At 37.5% G+C, this 26,749-nt stretch overlaps 1 protein-coding gene across 8 annotated transcripts; it reads left to right on the top strand.

Moving 5' to 3' along the window:
- Positions 1 to 12: 12 nt before the first annotated feature.
- Positions 13 to 25,522, top strand: ABHD18 (abhydrolase domain containing 18). 8 transcript variants are annotated; one of them, XR_003927018.2, is made up of 15 exons: positions 13 to 173; positions 3,268 to 3,434; positions 4,263 to 4,371; positions 7,711 to 7,795; positions 8,917 to 9,017; positions 10,747 to 10,825; positions 10,915 to 10,999; positions 11,812 to 11,839; positions 14,126 to 14,264; positions 16,339 to 16,428; positions 17,176 to 17,277; positions 19,537 to 19,915; positions 21,546 to 21,708; positions 22,738 to 24,596; positions 24,630 to 25,522. XR_003927018.2 is itself a non-coding variant. In XM_030039793.2 (14 exons), the coding sequence occupies exons 3-14, from the start codon at positions 4,280 to 4,282 to the stop codon at positions 22,787 to 22,789; spliced, it is 1,395 nt and encodes a 464-aa protein (XP_029895653.1). In that variant the 5' UTR covers positions 13 to 173; positions 3,268 to 3,434; positions 4,263 to 4,279; the 3' UTR covers positions 22,790 to 25,522. The 8 variants fall into 8 exon arrangements, 7 of the variants coding, with proteins under 7 accessions (XP_029895653.1, XP_029895867.1, XP_029895735.1 ...); XM_030039793.2 differs by having other exon boundaries at positions 22,738 to 25,522; XM_030039875.2 differs by lacking the exon at positions 13 to 173 and adding an exon at positions 282 to 832 and having other exon boundaries at positions 22,738 to 25,522.
- The last annotated feature ends 1,227 nt before the right edge of the window (positions 25,523 to 26,749 follow it).

Below are 26,749 nucleotides of genomic sequence, written 5' to 3'. Positions count from 1 at the left end.
CAGCGGCCCAGCGCGCCTCTCTGCTGAGCGCCTGCGTACGTGAGCCTGCCCGCGCGTGAGGCCAGGCCGGCCCCGCCCCCTCCTCCCTCCTCCCTCCTCCCTCCTCCCTCCTCCCTCCTCCCTCCTCCCGCCCGCCCATGTGGTGCCCAGCACCGGTAGCGCCGGGCCGTCGGGTGAGTGACCTTCGCGGGGAGGACGGGAGGGGACGGGACGGGAAGGGTCGCCCGCCAGCCAGCCAGCCAGCCAGCCAGTCAGCCAGTCAGTCAGTCAGTCAGTCAGTCAGCCCGGGGAGCGGCGGTTGGTCTCCGTGCGGCCCCCGGCTGAGGGCGAGGAGGAGCCGTGCCCCGCCGGGGCTCCCCCCCCCCCCGTCCCCCGTCCCCTCGTCCTGGGCTGTGCCCAGCCCCGGTGGACGCTGCGGGCACGTCCCCGCCGCCGGCTGAAGGTGGCCTCCCCCCCCCGGCGGGCTACCCACCCCTGTGCTGGTGCGGGGAGGGGGGGGACGGACGGCCTCGATGTCCGGTGGGCCGCTGGAGGCTGAGGGGACGCGGGCGTCCCTGTCCCCACCGCGCCTGGGGGCGTTAACGGGCCGTTGGGCGCCTCCCGCCTCCCTCCGGGGAGCGCCCGGGTCCCGCTCGGGGCGGGCCGAGGGCTCGGCGGCCTGAGGCGGGGGGGTTGTTCCGCCAAGCCGCCGGTGAGATTGCGGGGGTCGCCTGCAACCCCGGGTCGGCTGGGCACCGTCTGTTGAGCCCTGCGCTTTGGACCAGTAAATGTTGGGGTTCCCATCCGCTGATAACCAAACACAGAGCGATAACCAAATACAGAGGAAAGGCAGGTAGGCAGCGGCAGGGCGGTGTAACGCTTCTGGTTTAGGCCCCTTTGTTTATCCGCAGGCTCCTCTGTCCGTGTGTGAAGTTGTCGTGGGGCTCGTTTCTGACTTGTCGCCGTGACTTCTGTGTGATTTTTATTTATTTTCTTTTTTTTATAAGCCGTCTTTCTTCTGTTGGAGGGAAAAGAGGAAAAAAAGCATGACCTGACATGAATTGGAAGAGAGATTTTTATTAAAAAAGTAATAGGGCAGGGAAGTTAAGGACTTGGCCTTCAAAAATAGATATATCTTCTTGGCTTTTTCAGGTTGGGAGCTGTTTCATAGTCATGTATGGAAGCAGTAATCTGGGCCTTTAATAACTTCTTTATGTACTTTCCAGTTGTGTTTTTCTTGTAACTGAAGCTGCGTGCACTGGATAAAAAGGAATAGCTGACCTCTTTTGTGTGTTGGATTTTGGATGAATTTTTGTGTCTGTTTCTGTGAAATAAGTGTACACACCAAAAATTTATAGTTATTGTGCAGTATGAGGGTTCTGGAAGCAAAGAAAAACACTCTTCCTAGAGCAAGAGCCTAGTTATAATTTATCTCTAGGTTTGTTTGTCATCTTCCCTCGAAAATACTATTTTAAAATGTAGGGTTTTTTTTTTAGTGGATCACTTCTTAATGTGCCTTTGTGTCTGTTACAATTTCTATTCATAACTTACAATTATGTAAAGCTTACCGTGTTAGCAATATACTCATTGAATATTCATAACACAGGTAGGTACTGTTTCTCGGGCTACACAGCTATGCAGCATCTTCATCAGGTCACTGCTTCTAGCTGACCTGTCTTACAAAGGAATCATGATGCGATATGTGTGGTATCAGGTGGTGGAAATCCAGTCGCTTTCCGAAACAAGCTCTGCTGATTCTTTTCTCAAGTTCAAACCTGCTAAAATACACTCTTTACTTCTACTGTGAAGTTATAAAACTTCAGCTTCCAACAGTTAGATTTGCCTTTTCTGACAGTAAAAGTAATTGTCTTTCCATGTAGACATTGATGGGCAGTGAGGGAGGCGTGTCCTACCCTTTTGTTAGTAAGAAAAAAACATTTTGTTTCTCAGTAATATTTCTGAGAAGTTCTAAACAGCATACTTCACGTACTTGGAATAGTTTTTTGTTCTAGTGTTTCCTGTACTCTTTCTAGTAGTGGTTTAATCTTGAATCTGATTAATTGAAATATCCTGAATTACTTTTAGAGTCTTTATTCAATCAATGAAGTAGAATACAGGATGAGACAACCCTTTTACCTCAATCAATGTTGCATTTAAATATAATGTACTTGTCTAGAAACTTTTTTTGGCATTCCTTTGGTGCAACAGAGAGAGCTCATCACGCCAGCCTTTGAACTCTTAGCAAAATCAACATCTTCATGTTTTCTCTCGTATTTGGCTTTTATTCTGGAGCAGATTTAAAATAAAACAACAGAAAACGAACAAGACATGCAAGGCTGCTTTGTTAAGCATCAAAACATTCATTAAAATTTCTTTTCACAATTGCTGGTAAGCAGTGTACCAATAGAACTGCAAATCTAGTTTAAGTATATTTTTGACAGCATAGACTTACTCTTGTGCGTACTCACTCTGAACTGTCTTCCCAGCCCCATAGCGGGACCGCTGTATATTGCTGTCCCTGTCTCCACCACCGAGTTCTCTTCTAGCACCAGGAAAATATTAAGCTGTCTCCTTGCTCCAAAAAGCAGAGGAGGGATCTTGCAGAGGCTAGCAAACATTTCCTGTCTGACACCTCCACAGCACGTGAGGTCAATGGATATCTCCAGAGTGGGCAAGGAAAAAGATTGTATCAAGGTTGTGATTCTATTAGACCAAGCAGATATGGATCAGAATAATAAGATTACAGTGTCAGCTGTTTGGGACTGGTGGAGTAGGAAATAACACTTCCTACAGTGTTAAAATAGAAGGTCCCCACTTTGACTTTCTGGTCTTTTCAGGTATTTACTTCTGCCCTGTAATGGCTGAAAGTAGAACCATTGTGGCTTTCTAGGGTGCTTGTTCTAGTATTCAAGTACCTTAAGCTGTCTATAATTTGTATTTTGATAGTAACTTACTCTAGGTGTTAAAGCTTTTTTCTTTTTTTCTGTATATTGATTCTTAAGTATTGGCTTTTTAGAAGTGCAGAGGAATGTATTTATTAATCTGACCACAATTTTAACTTGTTATATTCAGACAAGTTTATTTTAAGAATGACCATGTTAAAGTGTGGCAGAGTAATTGAACTTTGGATTAAAATGAAAAAAAACCCCATGAATTAAATTACGCTCTTTTGGAGTGCGATGAAGTTATTTAGACCATTCAGTATGGAGGGATCTGGAAATACTAGAAAATAGTTGAAGGTAACTTACTAACCAAGTGTTTGTATTAAATCTGTTTTTTTTTCCTTAGGTGTGCACAGATCCTGGACTTTTTTTTTTTTTAATTGAATAACCTGTATCCTGCTGACCAAGAAACCAGATTTGAGTTCTCTTTTCTTCTTTTTTTTTTTTTTTTTTTTTTCCCCCCTGCTTCCTTCCTCATTGGAAGAGCACAGTAGTGGCTCCCTGTTCACTTCAGTAAGTATTGCTTTGAAAATAATACACAGCTTGCCTAAAATCTTGTTGGCTTTAGCTATATTTGAGCTAGTGTATTTGCTGGAAGAGAAATAATACTGGGAAGGATTTTGATGGCGTGATTTCTTCCCTGAAGGGAGTGGGAGCATCATTTTCAAAACCATGAGAAATGAGTTGGCAAGAATTGGAAAGGAGTAGATAAAATAAGAGTTAGGATATGTTTAAGACACCAATGAAGACAAGTTTACAAAAAATAAGTTTTCTTTGCATCAGTGACTGGAGGTACATTTTTTTTTCTTTCTTTTCTATAAATGAGTAATTGCGTAGCTAGAGATCTACATTTCTAGTTGTTTAAAACCTAATATTGTTCCAAGCTTCCATTCTGAGATGCGTTTATGAAAGCCCATGTTGACTGAAAAGTTTTTGCCAACTTAGCTATGTTGACAGGACAGAGATCAATGTCACTGTTTTATCGGTTCAAGTAAAATACAGTTAGGATTGGTTGAAGATGTAGTTCTGTGATCTTATGTGCCTCTTTAGTTGGCTTGTCATCAATTATGTGATAAATTTCTGGTTATATTAGGCATGTTAAATTCCTACTCCTAAATTCCATTTTCCTAAAAAAGCTAGAGTTTGTATTAGCTGCCTTTGTATTTTGCTTAAAATAAAAAGAATTGACCTGAATGTCAATTAACTTCCTTGGAATGAAATGGTAGGGCTTTTCATTAATACAGATACCAGAATAAGAACCTATTTTGTGTTACAATCAATGAACTTGCCACTCAAGTTAACCCCTTTAACTGCTTTGTTTTTACCTGTTCTTTTTTCTAGATGTCAGTTTGCTGCTAATGGGTGTAAGTAAATTAGATGTCTTGTACAGAAAGCTTCTCCTTACTAAACTTTTCATCAGAGGATGGGGAAAGCCAGAGGATCTGAAAAGGTGACTTGTTAAAAAATAACAGCATAAACAGTACTTTATATTAAAAGAAAAAACAACCCTTGAAGTACCAACAATTCTTACTGTCCTATATTAAAAAATAAAAAAAAAGTTAAAGTTTGTTTTGTTCAGGAAATCATGTGTTTCCATACCAAGGGAGGAACTGTATTTAGAAGAAGCCTTAAAGGGATTTGCTACATCTTTGTGTTTAAAGAGGCTTTTCTTGAGAGAATGTATATGCGTCCAATTACATTTTTCACTTATGCGTATATAACATACTTCAAGTGTTTTCTAAAAACAAAACTTGCTGAATTTTTGCAGAGGAATTGTTCTGTTTAACATTAAAGAGGATCTTGCTAGCTTTCTGTAACTTCTTAATAATAATGAGCTTTAAAAGTGTAAGAAAAATGTATTCATAAGTTTCTCTTGTAGCCCAAAGTAGTAAACTCATTCTTTTTAGATGTCTTGAAAATAAGAAAAAAAGGAAGTACCTCTTAATTTTTAAATATTTGCTGATTTTTATTAGTTGTTATTAAGAGTAACACTTGGAAATTGAGCACTTGCATTTTTTAAGTTTAAAAATTAAGTGATTGAGTATACATACTCTGCATCATGTAGTATTTAAATAGGAAACAAATCTGCATTTGATAAGCTAATTCTTATGTATTTGAAAATCAATAAAGAAAATTAAAAAAAAAACTGAAATAAAATTTTGTTCACTGTGGATAGCAGTGAGTTATGTGGGGAGTTGTTTTTTGTTTTTAAGTCCAAGTGAAACATCTCATCTTGAAATGGCATTTGGATTGCTTTTTATGTCTGTCTTCAGTTGATTTTTCGTGTAAGTAGCAGACTTTCCTGCAAAATGAGAATGTTGGATTTTTAAAATATTTAGTTTACTTTTGTTGGAATAAGCAAAACAATGAAACAATGTTTTATTTGTTTTGATTGCAGCACTTCTGTATTCTGGGGGGTGTGTGTGTGTATCTGAAATGGGATGTTTTAATGTTATTAAAACCCTCTCTTAAAAACTTTTAGGTTCTTGGTGAGACATGATGAAGTTTCACTCCCCCCCCGCCCCAACACAATTGCGATCTATATAGGGGAACTTCTGACTAATTCTACTGCTAGCTGTTGCAATACTAGGCAAGGCTTTTCTTTTGCATGAGGTCTATAACGCTAATCACACTGATGTCAAACAGCAATAAAGAAGCATTGCTGGTAGTAATAATGATATCAGCTATGGTTCTTCCTTTTTCATGGCGGGGGGGGGGGAACCTCTCACATGAGATCAAAAGTTGTGGGGGTAGCATGAGCCAGGCTTGCTGGTCTGAAAAGTGGAAGATGACTTTTTCTATGTATTGCCCCTGAATGGGAAGAAGATGAGCTGTTCCCCAGCAGCCTGGATTCACCTGAATGAAGAAGGAAGAATACCACTTCCTCCTGAATCCTTACACTGGCTAGTGGGAGGAGGGAGTACCACTCCCTGGTATGCATGCCCTATCATGCCAGAAACACTGTCAGCAGCGCCTGGGGTTTTGGTGTGGTGGGTTTTTTTTGTTTTTTTTTTTAAACTGATCACTGTGAAGCTCCATTAGAAGAAATTACTGAATTTCTTATACTTCAACTGAGATTGACTGATATTACAGACTGCCCTGCCTAGATGTAATCTGAAGTTCTATATGCACACCCTTGATGTGGTGACTGTTGATATCCTAATGCTTTATCCTCAGCTCATTAGCAAGAGTCGAAAATCCTCAACACATGCAAGATTTAGCCTTTGGTATCCTCGTAACTACAGAGGAAATACATAAATGCAGTATTTTCAGAGGATTTAGTGTCAAGGAAAACATCTCTTCATTTAGCTTACCCTCCACGCTCATGTCTCATACCTTTACCCTTATTTTCTCAGAGATACTTAATGCACTTGCTGTTCTGTATAAGAAAAGCAAAGGCTATATAGTAGAGCTATTTTTGATATGGTGGTAGACTGGATTTTCTTTCTGCCCTTTTGGTTTGTTTTTCTCTGGTGTTGGGAAGGTGAACAGATCATTCCTGTTACACTGTTGTTCTGTACTTTCCACCCAAATGTGCTGTTTTAGGTGGCCGGGTAACATTGTTGTGTGTATTCATAACCATAAGACTGAACAAGTTATTCTTAGCACAGAGTATTTAAGGTTGAGAGGCCATCTTGAGGGCATCTAGTCCAAATTCCTATTTGAAACAAAGCTAACTTCTTGGTGCAAATCACTTGGCACCTCATCCATTTGAGTTTTGAAAGTAAGTCCCTTGGGGATGGAGATTATTCATAGTTTCCCTGGTCAATCTTTTCTGCTGCTTAGCCACTATCACCGTGAAAAAATTCTTTCACTGTGTTCCAGCAGGAATTTTTTATGTTGCAACATGCAGCCATTGCCTCTTGTCCTTTCACTGTATACCTCTGAGAAGAGCCTTGTTTCGTTTTCTCTGTAAGACTCTGCAGCCCATGTAAGTAGCAGAAGAAAGCAACTAGATTTGCCCCTTATCCTTCTGTTCCCCAGGCAATGCAAACCCTAGTTCCTTGACCTGCTGGCTGCCCTCTTGCTAAATGCAGAGGGTATGCTATTGGTCTTGCTAGCTGCAAGGATGTGTTGCTAACTCATGTTCAGTTTGCTGTCCACAAGAAACCCCATGCCTTTTCCTGCAGAGCTGCTGCCTCGCTGGGAAGTTCCCAGCCTGTATTGTTGCGTGGGACTGTTCTGTCCTAGGTACAAGATTTTGCACTTTTATTGTTGAGCTTTAGGATGTTTGTTGACCTGTTCCTCCAGCTTATCCAGGTCGCTCTGAATGGTAGCGCTGCCTTCCAGCCATCAACCTCACCCTCCAGTTTGTGTCATTCATGAACTTCCCCAAGTGCTGCTAGTAACTTGTTTCCAGCTTGATTTTAGATCATTGGCAACTATGCTTTGATGTACACTTTTGATGTTGGCAGCCTGTTTCTCATCTATTCAGTCTGTATTGTCCCAATGTGGCTACAGGGATGTGTAAGTGTAGGAGGTTACTATGTCTTAATCTGGCCCTGACAAACGACGTATATTTTCAAGATATCAGGTGTAAAATACTATTTAAGAGCTGTGCAAGTGCAAGCAATGTACCTGAGCCTTTTGGGTTTTTTTACGTTAAAAATATTGTTATACCTACCCTATGGTAGCCTGATTAATCTGTAAATGCAAAACTGGCTTCATAACTTTTATTTTCTTTGTGGTTTACTTAAGCTCCTGAAATTTTTCATATATATATATATATCTATCTTCTCTTTTTTTTAGATTAAAAGTTGAATCTTCTCTACTTGTTTCCTTTCAACAGAATATTTGAATTCAGAAAGATTATTGGAAACAGGGAAAAATGCCAGACGCTGGTTTCGAAAGATTACCCAGTGTTCATTGACAAGGTACTTAAGCGCAAGAGATGATGCAGTTTAACTAAATTTCTTTTCCTGATGGTATATGAAGGTGAAATCAACTTGGTACTTTACCAGGCTGCTTTTACAGGATAGAAGAATTGAATCTTGATGTCATGTGAATCTGCATTTTCCTGTTGTCTGACATTATCACTGCATGACTCGCTGCTGGGATTGGCAACTGGGGACTTGAGTTAGGGAGTACATAGAGATAGGGTGGTGAATGCACCTCTGACAATATTCAGTTAGCTTTTGCTGATCACCAGTTTTCTAACAGGTGGCATTACCTGACTTCACTGGTGTTCCCAGTTGCTCTGTATCAAGAAAAGGACATTAGAGTTTATCTGTGAGGGAAGAGGAAGTGAGGCTGTAGAGGCAAAAGAAATCAATGTAATATGAGTTCTTAAATGCTCTTGATTGGAAGGAGGCCTTGTGCTTCCAAATGAGGTATGCAGATAGAAGTAATCATTGCCCTGAAGACATTTCAATCTAGAAAGTGTGAATAGGGAATTGGAAATGAAGAGCAGTTCTAAAGTCAAATAAATGTATTGATGGTCAATGCTGTGGCAAGCTAAACACAAGCTAAACAGTTTGCTGTTTTGATTTTTATTTTTTTTTTAATTGAGCTGCTGTGGCTAGAATTAGGCAATGGCAGAAATGTGAAACGGGGTTGGAAGGGACAGGAAAATGAGCAGTCACGTTGGCTACTAGCAGAGAATGGAAGGAAACAGAGAATAAAGCGCTGGCTGTACAGATACTGTTTTATTTTTTCCCCAGTAATACGATAGTTGGGGCGGGTGGGATGTCAGATCTTAAAGCTCAAAAAATGCTCAAATCTTAGTATGTGTTATGGAAGTTACTTAAAATGGGACAGCATTACACTTTATTCCTTGATTCCTTTAATAGGTCATTTAATAAAAGCAAAGTTTGAAACAAATGTTTTGACTGCGTTGATAACGTGTATCCCCGTATTTGAAATAGAACCCAGCTTTGGGGGTTTTTTTAAGTACATTTTTATCCTGTAACAAATTCTTCTACTTTAAGAGATTGGCTTTCAAAGCAAGTTAAACACTGATATGAAATATACTGCTATCATCCCATTCTCTCTGTAGGTTGAGGAGCAATCCGACTGTAAAATCCTCGAGGGGCACTTCATTTCCCCATTGGCTCATTATGTCCCAGGTATCCTGCCAGTCGAATCTCTTGTAGCAAGGTAAGAGAAACCAAGTGGTATTTCCTTTCTGAAAGTAGTACTGCAGAGAAATAAGAATGGTCTATAAGTAGTTTTATTGTGAAGCTAATTTATTGTAATAGAAATTATCTGTAAAATATTTCAAACTGGTTTTTGTACTAATGTGTTGAAACAGATTTTGATCTCACAAGTGAAGATAAGTCTTATTCATGGGATAATTTAATCTGTGTAAATTAAAAAAAACCCTCCTCTAGATAAGTATGTCCTTTGCTAGGGGTCTTTTTTTTTTGTGTAGAAATCATATGGCACAAAGCTATGGAATACCCTGGGGTGTTTTAAATTATTTGTTTGGCTTTTTCCGAATGAGCAGGATGCTGGAAATGAAGGATACTACAGCCAGAACAGTAGTTGATTGTTTTATACATAGCAGGAGAAGCTGTTTATATGAAAGAAAAATGTTATATTGTATTTGAAGGAACCATTCCAGCCTTCCGTTTACACTGACTACAAAAATATTGTATGTGTACTGAAGTTAAGTTCATTTGATTGTAGCAAGAGGATCTGGTGCCTTTCTTGGCAAGCCAAAAAAACCCCATCCTCACAGAAAGCTGGATGATCCCTAATAGTCAGGTGATACCTAATGGCATTTTTTTCTGTTTTTACACTAACACTGCTTTGCAGTTGAGGAGTGGGTTTGGAAAGGGAGCATAATTTCTGTTTGCTTTTAGTTTTGAGCTAAACTTTCATGATGGAATATATTTTCCAACCTTTGTTTAATAACTGAAACATAAAAGTCTGTCAGCTCAAGTTGTTACTGGCATTGTCAATTTTATCAGTATTATTGGTTGGTGTTTTTATGTGTACTTAAACATGTAACACTAAGGAATGCCAGAAAAAGTTTGATAGTCAAAACATCAGTTCTTTTCCACCTCTCCATTGGTTAGAGAAAGAAACTCTCTCTTAACATTATTGGGACTAACTAGTACCATAGTGGAAAACATAGTATGCTGATTGTTTCCTTATCTATGTTCTCTTACATTTTGTAGTCAAGTTATGCTAATTGTTACATTGGACTGTATTGTTACAGTTTCGAAATGCTCTACAAATTTCCCTTAAGATCGTTGTGCATTGTGTGAATAGTTGCAGGTAACAGTGCTCCATCTTGTGGGGAAAATACTAGTGGCTCAGAAGTGGTTTTTTTTCACAGCAGTTAGACTGTAAATAACTTGAGTAGCAGCAGAAGACATCAAGTGATTGATGTTGGGTGTATAGAGTAGTTTCATGGGGTTTATGTTGGGGTTTTGATTTTCTAAAAAAATTTAGATATATTGCTCATCTTAATCTTCAGTTTTAGCTGTTGTGCCCTCAGGAGAAAAATAGCAATGCTGCCCTAGGAGACCTAGTCATACTTATATAGGTTGCTCTTCATCTGAAGTTCCATTTCTCCACTCTGCAAAGTTTAAATTGTGATGATGAGGTAGTGGTCTTTTTTGGGAACATGATCTTTCAGCTTGGCTCCTTTTCTTGTTTGGCATTTATTCTGTCCTACTTCTGGATTCCTTTCCTTGACGTGTTTATGAAAAACGATATTGCTGAATCGCTGGCAGTTTGCCTGCATGGATTATGAAAATAGTTTATTCCGTCTTTGTCTTTTTTTTTTTTTTTTTTTTTTTTTTTTAGATTAATTTCTCTGGTGCAGCTTGTAAATAGATATACTTGCTTTGCTAAAACAGGTATATGTTTCTCATAGATTTCAGTTCATCATACCCAGAAGATGGAATAGCAAGCACAGACCTGTGTGCATTCATTTAGCAGGCACTGGAGATCATGTGAGTATGTAAACTGTAAAATTGATTGTTATCGAGAAATTAAATAATCAGATTTTATCTTAATATATGTTTGTACGTCTTATCTTTAGCACTTCTGGAGGAGACGCACATTAATGGCACGCCCAATGATTAAAGAAGCCTGTATGGCTTCCCTATTGCTAGAAAATCCTTATTATATCCTTTTGTGGAAAGCAAGATACTTACTCTCAACATTCTCTCCAGAATGTAGAAGACTTATCACACTGGTATAATACCTACTTTGTGGATCAATTTCCAGTGGACTTTTCAGCGGATAGAAGCAAAGACCAAAGTATGACCATTGCATGAAACACAATGTGGAACAGTTAATATAATATAATATAATATGCTACTTTTACACCAAGTATTGCTTTTCTGATATTTTTTGAAAATGTCTTCTACAGCTTCTTACTGTAGTCATTAGAGTAAAAGTTCTGATATGAATCTGTGTACTGATCAAAGTACTGATATGATTCCTTTAGCCATGACAGAGTGAAAACTATGCATTCATTCTACTTCGTACTGTGTGACTTCTGGATGTATTAATGACAGAAAAGAAAGTTGCCTCTCCTGTCTTTCCTTCTCAAAAGCAGCCCTTTGGTACCTCAGGTACTTTTGAGAAACTTGCTGCTACCATTTAAGAGTCGTTTAAAAAAAAAAAAAAAAGGTTAAGTTCCGTCCTGTCATCAACTCATCAGTAACTTCTATAGCACTGTCATTCTGTTTTATTAAATAAGATTACTGATTACACTTTTTTCCTAGCCATATACCTGACAAAAGTAAAATCTTACATTGCAAACTACATCATCAGCCTACATTTAACTTGATTTAGTTCCAGTTAAACATTTAGAATTTAAGTTCTAAATTTTAATTAATCCACGCTATTTATGTGATTTATTTTATATTACTTTACTTTATTTTTTGTTTTACATAGCAATTTTTTACTTTCTTTAACTTGAATCTTCTACATGGCTGTAGAAAACCTAAGGATCAATTGTAAGTATTGCTGTTACATTCATGGATACTGTCTTTCAAAATACCACTTTTTTTTTTCTCAAGAAGCTCAAAGTAGTATAAACTTTGATAGCTTATTAGGGAAAAAAAAAATCCCAAGCATGGACCACTTGTTAACCTGTTAATGTGAAAGTGTCTACCCTTTGCTAGACTGCTTTGTCATTTTTTGTGTTAAGAGATCACAGTGATGGGGAAAGTTTGCACAAGGTGAACTTGCAGTATAGAGTGAGATGCAAGCAAGTTGTGTGAATGCAAGTACCAGTTTACTTTCCTGATTCACAACTGTGCATGTACAAATGCTGCAATTGTATTTCAGTCAACTGTGAATAATCTTTGGACAGACAGTGTATTTTCCTGTTATAATTGCTAAGATTTTGCTTTTCCAAGATATTTTAAGGATTTAAAGTCAGATGTAAATAAATCTGGTGGTGCTTGTTTGTTAGTCAGTGGAAACTATGCAATATTCAGTATTTTATGGGACTTACTCCCTCAGTCACTTTCTTAAATGTGAATTTAGAAGCCTAATTAGGCAGTCCTGGTTTTTTGCTTTTCGTATTTTCCGAACCACTGGAGTATAAACAGAATTCAACAGGATATGTGTCCGAGGCAAAGCTGTGGTTTTAGTCTACCAGTATTTCTTAAAGTCCAAATATGAGTTGGTGTTTTAATCCTTTTTAGTCCTAACTTGGACATTTAACATGAGTAGAACATGCATAGAAGGTGATTTGTTTTTAAACCTGTCCATTCTATTAGGACTTCACCAGGAGCACTGTCTCACACTAAAGCATTTTAGATTTTCTAGATTTTATTTGGATTTCCTAAATCCAAAAGCTTAAAAAAATTACTTTTAAGGATAAAATTTTAATTCAAAAATAGTTTCTAGGTTTTTTTCAAAGCAGATACTGTGTTTTATTTATTTTGACATAAGAACCACTGTTTTAAAGAAAGTGAATTACATTTACCAACTAAGATGATGGTTGTAAAATTGCTTTTTTTGGTAGGAAAACTGCTTAAACATATATATATTTATTATTGCATTTTAAAGTGTAAGATTATAGGAAAGTGACAGGAGAGAGTGTGTGCTGGAGTATGTCCATTGGTGGTTTTTTTCCTAGTTGCTGAGCATTTAATGCAGAAGAATAAATTAAATATTTTGGCAAGGATATTTCTAACTCTGTTCTCAGTTGTCTAGCTTGACAGCTTAGTCTATGCATGATGTAGAGAAGAGTTGAAAGGGGAGTGCTCAGTCTAATAACCCAACCAGTAATTGTCACTCTTCGATACAAGGTTACAAAGCAGCAGCAGCAGTGGTTTTAGTTAATATGCTAGTAACAGTGTTTAATAAATGCAGCAGCTGGAGAGGGCTGAGGAATCTCGTAACAAAGCTGTAGGAAAGAATTACATTAGCTTATAAATACTGGTCTGCAGCAATGTTCATTTCTCCTGTGGCTTGCACAGTAAGCTTTGTCCTTGTGCTTCAGAGTGTCTCAAATGTGTTTGTATGCTGGCAGAAGAGGGCAGCAGCCTTTTGTAACCTGACTGTGTGATACTGAAAATACACGGTCCCCCTCCCCAAATTAGAGGTATATTAATTGCTCTGTAAAATACTTTTTTTTTTTTTCACTTTTTAGAGTCCCTCTGATGGTTCAGCTGAATAGCTTTCTACTTTTTTTTTTTGTTTCTTCTGTGTTTTAATGCTTTGCAGTACACTACATGAATTTCTCAGTACCGTGACAAGCTTCCCACTTTACAATTTCAGTCTTACAGTGACACTGATGAGTGCTTCCAAAGCTGACATACTGATTGCTCTTCAAATGTTGTGTGCAATTTTTCAATGATATAAAACAGGTAAATAAGAAAAAAAAAAAAAAGAAAAAAGGATTGTTTCTGCAAATGAGATAGTGTATGTCTAGGACTGTATCACTTTGATGCTATTTCTAAAAGATCCACTATAACTTTACAGGACAGAAGATTACTACTAATGAGATTCTAATGTTGGCAATATCTGTTTCTAGAAGACCAAGCTGTCAGTGGTATTATATTAGAAGTTTAGCAGGTCTCTATTTCTAGTCCTCATTTAGATGAAAAAGTACAAGTGCCAGAGAATCTGGACTTCCTTTTTCTCCTGTTGAATCAACAGGAGTTCAGCTCCAAAATTCTCTGGGGTTGTGATTAGGCTTTGTATAGAAGTATGCACAGAATGATGAGAACTGTCAAAATTTAATCTTAGAAAGTAAATCCTATATTTTCCTTTTCTGGGGAGAAAAGACGGTCATGTTTAAAAAATGTCTCGGACCTGTTTGTGATGGGAGGAGCTCTTGTTCTAGAATCGGCAGCTCTTTTGCACTGGCTAGAGAGAGAAGGCTATGGACCGCTAGGGATGACTGGAATATCCATGGGAGGACATGTAAGCTTTTATATTTCCTGTTCAGTAATTTTTGTTCTAACGTCTCATTTCATCATTTAGCATATGGAAATAATTTGTTTTATAGTGTTCCTCTTGGAAGTACTTTAAAATAAACATTTAGAGTCATGAGAAACAAATGGTTGGCAATTCTCATGTTCTGTGGTGCTGAATTAGTATAATCCTCAATAAGTACTGACAAATCATAGAGCCCTTTGTCAGCCATCTCCTGACACGCTTAATAAGAATATAAGCTTCTTGCATAATTATGTTTTTTTCCACAAGGTGGGGGGAGAAGTGTTTTCTGAAAGAAGGTCTGTACTGATCAATTGCTAGTTTTCCCTCTTCTCCTTAATTCTTCTTGCTTAAACTTTTGTGTTTGAATGCATTGTGTGAAATGCCTCCTCTTTGTAGGCATGTTGTAATTGAGATGATTTTTGGTGTCATTTCTGTTCTCAATTCATCTTTTTTTTTCCCCAGTCATTGGTATTGATTAGAGAAGATTTCTGTTGTGAGGTGGATAACATTTTGTGTATAACACTGTGCATATTCAAACTGAAACGGCAGTGTATTAGTAAGATGCTTGAAACACTAATACATGCTTAAAATATTACTGCTTGTGTCTCTAAAGATAATAATTGGTCCATGAGACATAGGTACAAAGCTTATTAAAACAACTTACCTCTGTTTTGCTGATCCTTGTTTGTTTATTGTTAGGAGCTAAGTAAATAATGTTGGTAATGGTAGTGTCTACTGAAAGGAAAATAATTTTCCCCCAAAGCATAATTTTATAACTCTAAATGTCCTAAATGTGCAAAAGCACCTTTGATTTACATAAACATCACCCTGCTGAAACAACAGCTTTTGTGTTAAACATGTCTTCCCTGTCTTATTTGTAAATTGGATTGAAATTCTCAGACTGGTATATGCACCACTAACCGTGCAGGACACTTCAAATGCTGTGCAAATGCTATGGGGATAACTGAGTGCTGTATCCTATACCAATGGTCATATACAGCCTGGGTATAGAAGGAGGCAAGATCTGAGAGAGTGAGTTTGGAAACTCCTTTGAAATTTTTTTCCTTAGTCCAGGAAGATACTTTTTTGGCTAGTCCTTACTTATAGGACTTCCGGTACAATTTAAAACCAGGGAAATAAATCATATTTGATGTTGATTATCTATAAAATGTGTTTTACAACAGAAGGTAGGTAGCGTTAATGAAGTTTTACTGATGGGGAGAGCTGGAACTAAGAAGAAAGAAGTCAGACTTCCTGGCTATCAGAACATAGATATGTGGTATTCCTGTAACTTTTTATTAATAAAAAATAATTAGAATAGAATTATAGTTCAGTTGTATAAATCCATTTATTAGAATATCTGGCACAGACATGGGGTATTTTATATTAAGGGGTTTACACTGTTGTTCCGTTCAGAGCAATAAAATTTGTCAAGAACATACCATATAGGGAACTTCTGTACGTTGAGCTTCTTTGCTCTGGGTGGGGTTTTTTTGGTGGGGTTTTTTTTTTTTTTTTTCCTCCAATAAACAGAATAGTCACAAAAATGTGTACTGATAACTGATGTAAAAGTAATAACTTAAACTTTAAAGGACAGAAAGTCTCCACTTAACGTGCTAAATTACTTCTCCACATTTTGTTTCCAGTATAAAAATTCAAAAAGTATAGAATTTTAAATAGTCCTTCTTGTAGATTGCCTTCATTTTGCCTTGAAATAAGCTTGTGAGACCTTGATGAAAAGGCTCTATAGGTGTTTTTCATGGTTTTAAACAACTAAAATGTCAGAATAAATATTCCATTGGGAATTCTTAGAACAAAAAGCCTTTCAGCCTTCAAATTAGTCCTATCCAGAGCAATGTTTATTGTTAGGGAAATCACTGAAGAGTAGGCTGTATCTTCTAAATAGGTGAAAGTATATCCAACTGCCACAGTCCTTAACTGCTTTGGCACTGCGTATCTGTTTGATACTGTATAAACAAATAAATTGAAGGTGAGAGAGTTTTTTTTACCGTGTTGTGACTTCAATATTACAATATGTAATAAGTGCCTTTGATTCTAGATGGCTTCACTGGCAGTGACAAACTGGCCTAAACCGTTGCCATTGATTCCGTGTCTTTCCTGGTCAACAGCTTCTGCAGTCTTTACTACGGTAATTAGCATATATTTTTGTTAATATACTAGAATGCAATCAGATATGTAAGTTAAAAGGTTTGGGTTGGCCACATTCACCTTTTCAGTTAGGGCATTTCATCACCCTTCGGCCTCATTAGTGACTAGTGGCAAAACCCACCCTTCCTGCTTAGGATATACAACATGTGATAAGGAAGGTACCTTTGAGCTACTTCAGTGGGTCATGTACCAGATTAGGGGTTGGGGCTGGTTTGTGGGACAATGATTAGAGGCCTGGTCTGAATGTGGGAAGGTGAGGAAGCAATCCGTGAAAACATGTTTTCTTCTGCTCAAAGCCTGGCTTAAATGGTTGGGAAATAATGCTGCTACTACCATGAGGGATACCTGTTTTCACTACTGCTGCCAGCATAGGTGAATGAATACACTGGGTTTGACAGCCATCATGGGTTTAGCCCAGTCTAGATGCGTGTAAACCCTGAGCGGGACTGTTTTCTGCCTTCTTGTTTTTTCCTTTTTTTTTTTTTTTTTTTTTTGTTTTTTTGTTTTGTTTGTTTTTTAAAGGGAGGTGGGTTTCCATGTCCTATGTTATAATATGTGCTTTTGCTTTGATTACAATAATTCTAAGGGTTATCTGGAAACTTGGGCAGAATTCCACTGGAAAAATCAAGTCTCGGAGAGGAACAGATCAATTTTCTCTGTATATCATTATTTTAGAATGATCTTTGGGTTTTACTTGTGTACTGGACGCTTGTGTTTATAATCTCAGGGTGTGTTGAGCAAGGCAGTGAACTGGAGAGAGCTAGAGAAACAGTACTTTACACAAACTGTTTATGAAGAAGAAATCATTCAGATGCTTGAATACTGTGGTGTAAGTATAGTTTATTTTCCATATTTGCTAATATTTACATGTGAAAATCTAACAAATAATGTAACTTCTTTTTACTTCCAGTAAGAGTAGCCAATTGTTAGCTAAAACATGCTTGCCCCTTGTTTCCTTATGCTTTTGATAAATGTAATCTTTGAAGGAAAACCTTCTGAAAAAGAGAAGCTAGTATTTTGGTTGTATAATGTGTGTTAAGTATAGCCCTTGCTACAAGTTTTTTCCGTGACCACACTTAGTGTAATCTGCAACATAAAATGAATTAAATCAAAACATGGAAACTAGATAATATTTCCCACTAACTGGCTTTATAGTCTGGAAAGCCAATAGCCTGGCATGTAAATACAAAACCATCATTTATGGTCCTTTGAAGCAATTGCTTCCAAATATTCAATGCTGTAGAACATTTTTAATATGCAGCAAGATTAAGTTACTTCTCTAGTTTGTTTAGAGTGCTAGGTTTCTCTATTTCTGTTTCTGTGTGTGTTGCTAGCCCTCCCGCAGCTTTAGACTTTTATTGCATGAGCAGTTGGGATAAACAGGAGGTAGAGCTTTTGTAATTAGCTTCTTGCTCCTTACGAAATACAATTTATTGTCTGCATATTTTTTTTGCTTTCTTCTTGACTCTTTTTGACTATGGTTGAAAGACTCTTCCCAAGGGGAATTTCGTTGCCTCACTGCTCTTCTAGATTGGAGTGATAACTTTTTAAGAATTGCTTATATGTTGCAACACTGTCTTCTAGCTATTTCTGGTAAATAACTTTTTTCCTAAGATTCTTTGCTTTGTGACAGTACTTTTTCAAATATCTTACAACAGGAGAAGAGGGGCTGGGGTGGAGATGGTTACTTAGGCGCTTGCCATTTTTAAGTAAAATACACTCCAGGAACACTGATGGAGCACACAAAAGTTTTCAAGACTAAGTGCCAGATCCTGCACTTGGGTCACAACAACCCCATGCAACGCTACAGGCTTGGGAAAGAGTGGCTGGAAAGCTGCCTGTTGGAAAAGGACCTGGGGGTGTTGATCGACAGCCGGCTGAATATGAGCTGGCAGTGTGCCCAGGTAGCCAAGAAGACCAACAGCATCCTGGCCTGTATCAGAAATAGTGTGGCCAGCAGGAGCAGGGAAGTGATCGTCCTCCCTGTACTCAGCACTGGTGAGGCCGCACCTCGAGTGCTGTGTTCAGTTTTGGGCCCCTCGCTACAGAAAGGACATTGAGGTGCTGGAGCGTGTCCAGAGAAGGGTAACAAAGTTGGTGAGGGGCCTGGAGCACAGGTCTTATGAGGAGCGGCTGAGGGAACTGGGGTTGTTTAGACTGGAGAAGAGGAGGCTGAGGGGAGACCTTATCACTCTCTACAACTACCTGAAAGGAGGTTGTAGTGAGGTGGGTGCTGGTCTCTTCTATCTTCCAGGACGAGAGGAAATGGCCTCAAGTTGTGCCAGGGGAGGTTTAGATTAGATAATAGGAAAAATTTCTTCACCGAAAGGGTTGTCAAGAACTGGAACAGGCTGCCCAGGGAAGTGGTTGAGCCACCATCCCTGGAGGTATTTAAAAGATGTGTAGATGTGGCTGTGGTTTAGTGGTGGACTTGGCAGTGCTAGGTTTATGGTTGAACTCAATGATCTTAAAGGTCTTCTCCAGCCTAAATGATTCTATGATTCCAAAATGAAAAGAAGAAACATTTAAAGATGTTCAGCTTGTGTCTTCCTAATATTTAGAGACAGTAAATTTTTCAGTCCTAAACCTAACATTGCACCTGGTCACATATGTTTATTGCTATTGCCTATTTTTCTTCATGTCTATGTAAGTGTTAATTTTTTAATACTTTGCCAAAAAGATATTACTGCTCTTTTGAGAGTGGAAAAAAAAAATATCTGAGAAGTGCATAGCTTTTATGAGTTATTTGCCCAGAAAATTAAGCTTAAATGACTGCAATTATAAATTCAGAGTTTAATACAGAATTAAAAACAGACAAATGTTTATATCATAAGCTACCATATATAAGTGCTTTCTGCATTTTTTTAAGCTGACAGAAATGTAAAATTAAATTATCAAGAGGTTATGATGATCAGGATTTAATTGAGTGATACACAGGCTGAAAATAACAAGTACTGTGAGCAGTGCTGTTTGTATCTTTTTTTTTCTTCTTTTTTTTTTTTTTAATATTGAGTTGATCTTAAAAATACGATTAACCCACTGGTTTAAAGGAGAAACCCTTAATAAATGACCTGTTGTCTTTGTTTAGACGGATTCTTTCAAGATGGGACAAGACTTTGTTAAAAACTTCCCTGACAGTGTGGACAGTCTGGAGGATGTGGATGTGACTTCCAGAATGTTTGACCTTGATTCCTCAAACAAGACTGTATCTAAAGATGATGTTCACAGCTTTACCGCAAATAGAAGTACTCTAAGTGCCTCATCAGAAAGACTCTTAATACAAGATGCTCCTAAAATGCAGTGCATAAATCAAACATTTTCAACCAGTAGCAATAGCAATAAAAACTTAACCAGTGAACAAGGACACAGGATAAATAAAAGAAGGAGGAGTGACACTTTACAGAGAGAATCCTTAAGGTTCATGAAAGGAGTAATGGATGAATGTACTCATGTTGCTAACTTCTCAGGTATGCATTTATTTGTTTTAATGTGCAGTTTGGAAAAGTACCAGGGAAGGAAAGGTATTTTCTTCATTCTCCATTGTGTAAATCTGCTGGCATCTTAGCTAAAATATGAAAATATCTGGAGTGTTTTCAGTAGCATCTATTTACCACTCAATTTCCTAATTGTTTTTATGTTTCTTCTTAATGGCCAACCAATGATAAAGTGAATTAAGAATTTGCCTTTCAGTATCTTTGCTCAGTTTTCTCTGCCTGTGCACGTACCCACTGAGGACTCTCAACCTGTCCTAGGACATACTTTGACTTCAGACAGGTTTCTGACAGAGTTGTCTTTGAATGTCAAAACATTCTTGATACTGAGACCCCGTGCCACTTCATTTTTTAATTCTGGCGTTCAGTACTCCACTGGTAAATGTTTTAAAAAAAAAAAAAAAAAAAATCCAAAGATTAAATCCAAACACTAGCATAGATTTCTTGGCTTGGACAATGTCCCAGATCACTGCTAGCCAGGGATATTTTGTGACAAATACCAGTGAGTGCTTTCCTTAGCTTTAAAAGTTATTTCAGTAGACAGAAAAAACCCTGTAAACTTATATTCTAAGTCCAGATATTCTTCTTTATCTAGACACTTATCCAAGTATCACTTAGCTAAAGCATTAACCTTTCTTGAAACTTAAGAGGATCTGTGATCCTAAGGCACTTGTCAAAGTGATGTAGTCCTTTGTGTCAATTGTCTCCCAGGTCTCTTGATGCTCTGGGAGACATTGCGTCCCCTGCCAGGTATCTTTGGAGTGTGTCTAGAGAGAAGCTTCAGAAAATCTGCCTAGCATTCAGATTTTGTGGAAACTTGAATGGAGGACTAGAATCTACCTTATCATTACATATCCTCTATAAATCATCTAGTATATGTGAAAGGAGAGGGTCTAAATTATTTGTGACACCCCATTGTCAAACATCTTGGCTGGTTGCTCTTTACCATACCACATACATTTTTTGTGAAGAGAGAACTCTTCGACATAATTTTGGTGTTATTTTTCTCAACATAATTTTGGTGTTATTCCTGTTAGTCAGTAATCTGATTGGTGCAATTCTGGTTATCAGGAATAAATATGTATAACAATATGTTGGGATTTTTATGTTGTAAATAAAACATATAGGAAACAGAAAAGAAAGTGAATATATACTGCACTTCGTCTGATCTCTCACATGAAAAGCTGTCTTTTTTCTTCTCCTTGAGGAAAAAAAATTATATGAAGCGTCTACTCTATTGAATTTCAGATGTCTCCTAGTTCTTTTCGTGAAAAAAAGAGATCTCAGAGAACTGACCTGAATGCTATAGAGTTTTGCTGATAAGAGGAAAGACAATTCTCCTATGATTCCTCAAAGACTTGTGAAGTTTTCTGCTTTAAGGGAGGGAAGGGGATTGATTAGTTTGTTTTTCTACTGATGGCCTCACTACTGTAATGTCAAAAACCAGATAAATTCTGCTGGAGACTTTAGAAAATATAATTTTATTAAAGCTTAGAATAATTCTAATGTTTTTAGAAATAGAGAGCATTTCTACAACGTAAATCTCAGCTGATGTGTTTCTGTTTCTTACCTTAGATGAATTCAATTTTGATTTGTTTTTCTTTAGTTCCAGTTGACCCAAGTTTAATCATAGTTGTACAAGCTAAGGAGGATGCATATATTCCTCGAACTGGGGTGCGCAGTCTTCAAGAAATCTGGCCCGGATGTGAAATTAGGTATCTGGATGGAGGTCATGTCAGTGCCTACCTCTTCAAACAAGGACTCTTTAGGTAAGGTAAACAGGAAAGTTTAAAAATAGTTGAGAGCTTAAAACCGTAACTTTGAGACATAATTTTTCTTCTAAAAGCAAGTCTATAATTACTCTGAAGCAACAAATACCAAATACTGCTTTGAAGAACAAGTTATTGGATCTGAAATAATTTAAAGAGAGTGTCAGCATTTCCCTTTTATGAGCAAAGATGAGGTGCAGTATAGCTCGGATCGTTCAGTAAGCCAATGGCAAGAGAATGATCCTTCTCACTCTTGTTTTCCTACATGAGCTTTTAGTTAGTTTGTTCAGCGGACACTAGAAAATATTTTTTAACCAGTGACTGCTTATGTTGTATTGCGCAACTGTTGTCTTTTTGCAAATGCTGTCCCCTGAGGATTAAAAAACCCACACAATTGAGGATGAGAATTGAAATATAAGCTTGACTGCAAGTGAGTAGTACTTGCGTGAACTCTTGCCTTAGAAATACTAGGCGTTGACTTTCTGAAGACAGTTTTATAAATCAGTTACATAAATGCAGTTCTTTAGTTTTAAAAAGTTAAATACTTGTGCTGTTAATTTTAAAATAGAAAGAATTAGTAAGACTGTACATCCCATTTAGGAAGTCTAAGCACCAACAAAAAGGAATAGCAATATACCAGGTCAAGGTATGGTAACCACTAGCTTATTGTTATTTAAAACTTCAGCCTTATTTTATGACAGTTGCTCAAAAATTATAAATTATGCATGTCTCTTTGACCCCTTTCCTGACATGTTTGAGTAGAAAACTCCTAATCCATTAACGTTTGCACTCGTATTAAAATTGGTAAACAGTCCCCCTCATTCCTGAAAAGTAGATTACTGGATTGAAGTGAGAGATCCCAGCAACAAGTGAAGGAGAAAAGACTACCTAATATCACATTTTTATTGAATGCTGTGTTGAAATTGTGATGATAGCTTTGCAAATATATTTGTAAATATATGGAAATACACACTTTACATCTGCCCTTTCGCAAATTATACAAATGATCTTCTTTTTTCCTTGTTTTAGACAAGCGATTTATGATGCATTTGACCGCTTTCTTCAGAAATATGCAGTTTAAAAATCTTCATAATATATTCAAACTGATCTCATTTGTACTTCGCTTACTGGAACTCATATTTGGAAAACAAGCCTTTTGCAGCGTTGAGTGGATGGTCACTGACTTTGACTGTTGTAGGTAACAACTATCAAAAATGGTGAAGTACCAGCATTACATTCATTTCAGCCAAATGCCATTCTGACACACTTGCTTCAGCTTTATCTGTGAAAAAACAATGGCAGCCTTTTTTAGTGCACGAATGGTTCATGTACTTCATGTTTAATCACCTTGTGTATTCCTTTAATTCTGAATAAATTCTGAATTGTGTACCAGTTGAAAACAGACCAATCTAAATATTGAAAGAATGTAAAATTTGCTGTAGGGCTAAGATGCTCTCTTGAGTTTAGTGTATTTCTAGTTTGTTCCAGGTACCTTGGTTTCCTCTTGCTTCCTCGTCCCCTTTCTATTCCTACTGTGTTGTACTACGGCTTTGCCAGCACTCAGCCTCTTATGTTTGTCACTGATTTTCTCTATTATGAATTGAAAATGAGCTATAATAGAAGGGGCAGCATCAAATCTTGCAAAAAGAGACTTTCAAAATTCAATGAAGAGTGAGAGACACATTTTCGTTCAATGCGTCCCTGAGATTTTTCTGCTACTGAATTAAACTGTGCCATTCCAGAAAATCATGTAGCAATTCATTGGTCAGTTTCACAAAATGGAATAAGTGAAAACAGAGTGTCTAGTGATTAATTGTTTACATTCATTCAGTTGGATAACATAAACTTTTTCTTCTAGAATTTTTTTTTTAGAATGCTAGAGGAAATAAAAATGTAATCATTTTTCTTTAGAAGCAGTGGCACAGAGTCTGATTCTAAGCAGTTAAATCAACAGCAGATTTTATGGTGCTATAAGGACCTGTTGGAAACATTTCAGCAGAGGTCCTTTTTAAAGTGCACTCAGTGCGGATATGCAAAATACAGTTTCACTGTGTAATATTAAAAATGTATGTGAGACAAAGGGTTATCAAAACAGTTCTGTTAGCTCCTTATTTTTCAACACTGTTTTTTTTAATTGGATGAAAAAAAAAAATTATGAACGCATTTAAGAAAATCCAAAGTTGTTTCTTCTTTTGGGATCAAAAATGCCAACAAATTACAGTAGAATAAAAGGTTGTCATGCATCAGCTGTATACAGTATCTGTCCACATCTGATTTTGTGGTAATCTCCTGTAACATTCTTTTAAAGTTACTTTGCAGAGAAGTTGAAAACTGAAACACTTCAATATTAATTTTAGTACAGTAATGACCAGAGTTACACAAAAACAAACAGAAAAACCCAGCCATTTTTCATGATATGTGACTTTTACACCTTTCAAATCAAGCACTTCATTGATCTCTGTGGTTAGTGTAATGGTTTTCAATAGGCAGAGTATGAAGCAAACAAAGCTCAGTTTATATAAATATATTCTCTTGAATTTTAGTCTGGCAGACAGGACTAGTACCTGGGAGGAAATAATGGTTCACTTGAAAATCAGATAAGTTCAGGTAAAACTGAAGTGCAACAATTTGTAATAACCCAGATTATTTAACATACAAATGTACTGAAAATTCAAAAGAAGTTGTGTTCTGTTGAAAGTTAAATGGCTTGTTTCAAGTGTTTTTTCATCATTTTAGACAGTGTTGCTTTCATATATATTGGGAGCAAATGTGAAGTGAGCAGCATGTTTAAATATAGTGAAACAATGTTGGAAGGTTTGAAATCAAATATAAGTAAGCTCACAAATTTACAGTTGAAGGCTTGAATACTATACTAAAAGATTTATGGGGTTCACATTTTACAAGCTCGTTCATCAACTAAGAGTGTTTTACAAGACCATTATCTGCTGTTCACCAGCTTTTTTAGATCTCACATTTTAAATGTGTTTGTGTGCTTTGTGTCCTGTTTCTGTTGCAGCTACGAGAAAGGGAGATAACTGGTGGCAAGGGAAAGGGCTTGAATAAATGGAAGAGAGAGAAAAGACAGATTTTGCAAGGCAGGGAGTAAGTGCAAAAAAAAAAATCAACTTCTCTATGCTACGAAGTATAACATGCCAAAGTAAATATTTTCAAAGCGCACAATACTAGGAATTACACAACTGATGGGAACTTGACATCCTGAGGTTAGTGTTCTGATGATATTACTAACGAGGTTTAACTTGCCAAAAGGGCATACTATTCACAGAAGCAGATTCATGCTAATGTAATCCTGTTCGTGAGACTGTCTTTTGGGATAAGTAGTGAAAGACTGGTCTCTGACAAGAATGAGAAATCACACTTTGCTATGTAACTAAAGTAATGTTGCCAAATATGAAAGCCCAGTAAGAAGCATTTAAGAAATTTCTCAGGTTAGAATAACAAAAAGGAAAAAACGAGCTCTGTGGTCTATTTCTGCCAGTTATCAGACACAGAAAGCTATTACCTGGCCTGTGAAGGGGGAAGTCTTGCTATGTAAATGTTTTTAACCTTTGGAAAATTGACTTTTTAAATCAGATTTTAAGGTTAAATCCTAAGAAAGCATTATTAATAATCCATTTTGATGTTAAATGAGAATGTGATTTTAACCCAGCAATTGCATGAGAAAAATACTGGAATAAGGTTCCTGCACTAAATCCAAATAGCAGGTAAGCCATTCTGTATGTCTTAAATTTATTGTAAAACTGGCCTTGATCATTTTTTGGTTTTAACGTTTTTCAATAAAAATCCTAAAAAACCAGTTTGGTGTCAGTTTTTTTCTTCCTTGTTAACAGGAATTCAAAATGCATCTCACTGTCACCCTGTAATCCTTTTTATTCCTACTAGTACCGTAGCACAAGAAGAGTAGTTAATCTACAGTGCAAGATAAAAGCTTCACGTAACAAACAGTGATACTGCTTTCATGTTTTTCTACATGCAGTGCCGAGTAAAGAAAATAAGCTTGTATCATCTAATTAAGATACCGTTGTGATTCCAATTTTATACTTTCAGAGCGTGTTGTAGGATTGTCCAGCAGTAATTGAAAAAAATCACCCTCGGTGGTGGTGGTTGCTCTTGCAAGGTGGGAAGGTAGTGGTAGGGTTTTGGAGTGCTGCTGCCGGGAGAAGAGGAGGCTACTTCATCGTCTGCAGCAGTCTGTCATACGAATGGGAGTATCACATGCTAGCTGAAAGGCTGCTTTGAACAGATAGCTGTAAATGTTACTGGCAGGTGCATCTCTGAGTCTTAATGATGTTTATATGCAAAAAAAAAAAAAAAAAAAGTCTTAGAAAATTGTGGCTTACTCTGTGGAATTGGAGCAGTCATTCTGACTGAAGCCTGCCGGTTGTACCCAGCAGCCAAGATGCAATCAATTTTATTTTGGTGCTCAGTGATGCTGTCTGAAAAGCGAAGGCTGTGGTAACACCTCTGCACACAAAGACTGACAAAACATGAGGAGGACAAAGGGAGTGGGTAATGCATTTGTCCTACCTTTGAAAGGAAAGGCTCAGGACAGAGTGAGAGGTTAGGTCTGGTGTGTTACCTGTGAGTAACCTAGGTAATTTTTTTTTAGTGTTTGTTTACACTTTTCTCTCCTGGCACCTAAGTGCTGATCACCATCTAGAACACACCACATCTAATCATTGTCGAACAGAGCTTTTTGTAATTTTTTTTCCCGCAAGTCCGAAAAACACCCCCCTCAAGAGTGACTGCTCAGCTTTTTTTTTTTTTTTTTTTTTAAGCAAGGATAGATCACTTGTGTTGTATTACTCTAGCAAGTCTGCAAAAAGGTACCTTTATGAAGGAATGGAGTCTTGTTGATTTTTCTTACTGGAACGTCGTATGTGTGTGTATAGATACTCTTTAAATAGTAGATTAGAAAGTGAAAATCCTTGGATCCTCAGAACGCTATTTTTGTTTGGTAGCTGCTAACATTTTGAGGCAGTAAATATTTTTTATTTATTTATCTTAATTGCTTCTGTCTTGT

Source organism: Aquila chrysaetos, chromosome 1, assembly GCF_900496995.4.
Source record: "Aquila chrysaetos chrysaetos chromosome 1, bAquChr1.4, whole genome shotgun sequence".
Classification (NCBI taxonomy): domain Eukaryota; kingdom Metazoa; phylum Chordata; class Aves; order Accipitriformes; family Accipitridae; genus Aquila; species Aquila chrysaetos.
Note: the sequence above shows the minus strand (reverse complement) of the source record. Positions and strands in the feature narration are given on the sequence as shown.

Bases quoted from the DNA above. Each gene is read 5' to 3' on its own strand.
- ABHD18 (XM_030039793.2), top strand. From the start codon at position 4,280: ATGGGTGTAAGTAAATTAGATGTCTTGTACAGAAAGCTTCTCCTTACT. The intron at 4,372-7,710 runs GTGACTTGTTAA...TCCTTTCAACAG, and splicing joins AAGCCAGAGGATCTGAAAAG to AATATTTGAATTCAGAAAGA. The intron at 16,429-17,175 runs GTAATTAGCATA...TTATAATCTCAG, and splicing joins CTTCTGCAGTCTTTACTACG to GGTGTGTTGAGCAAGGCAGT.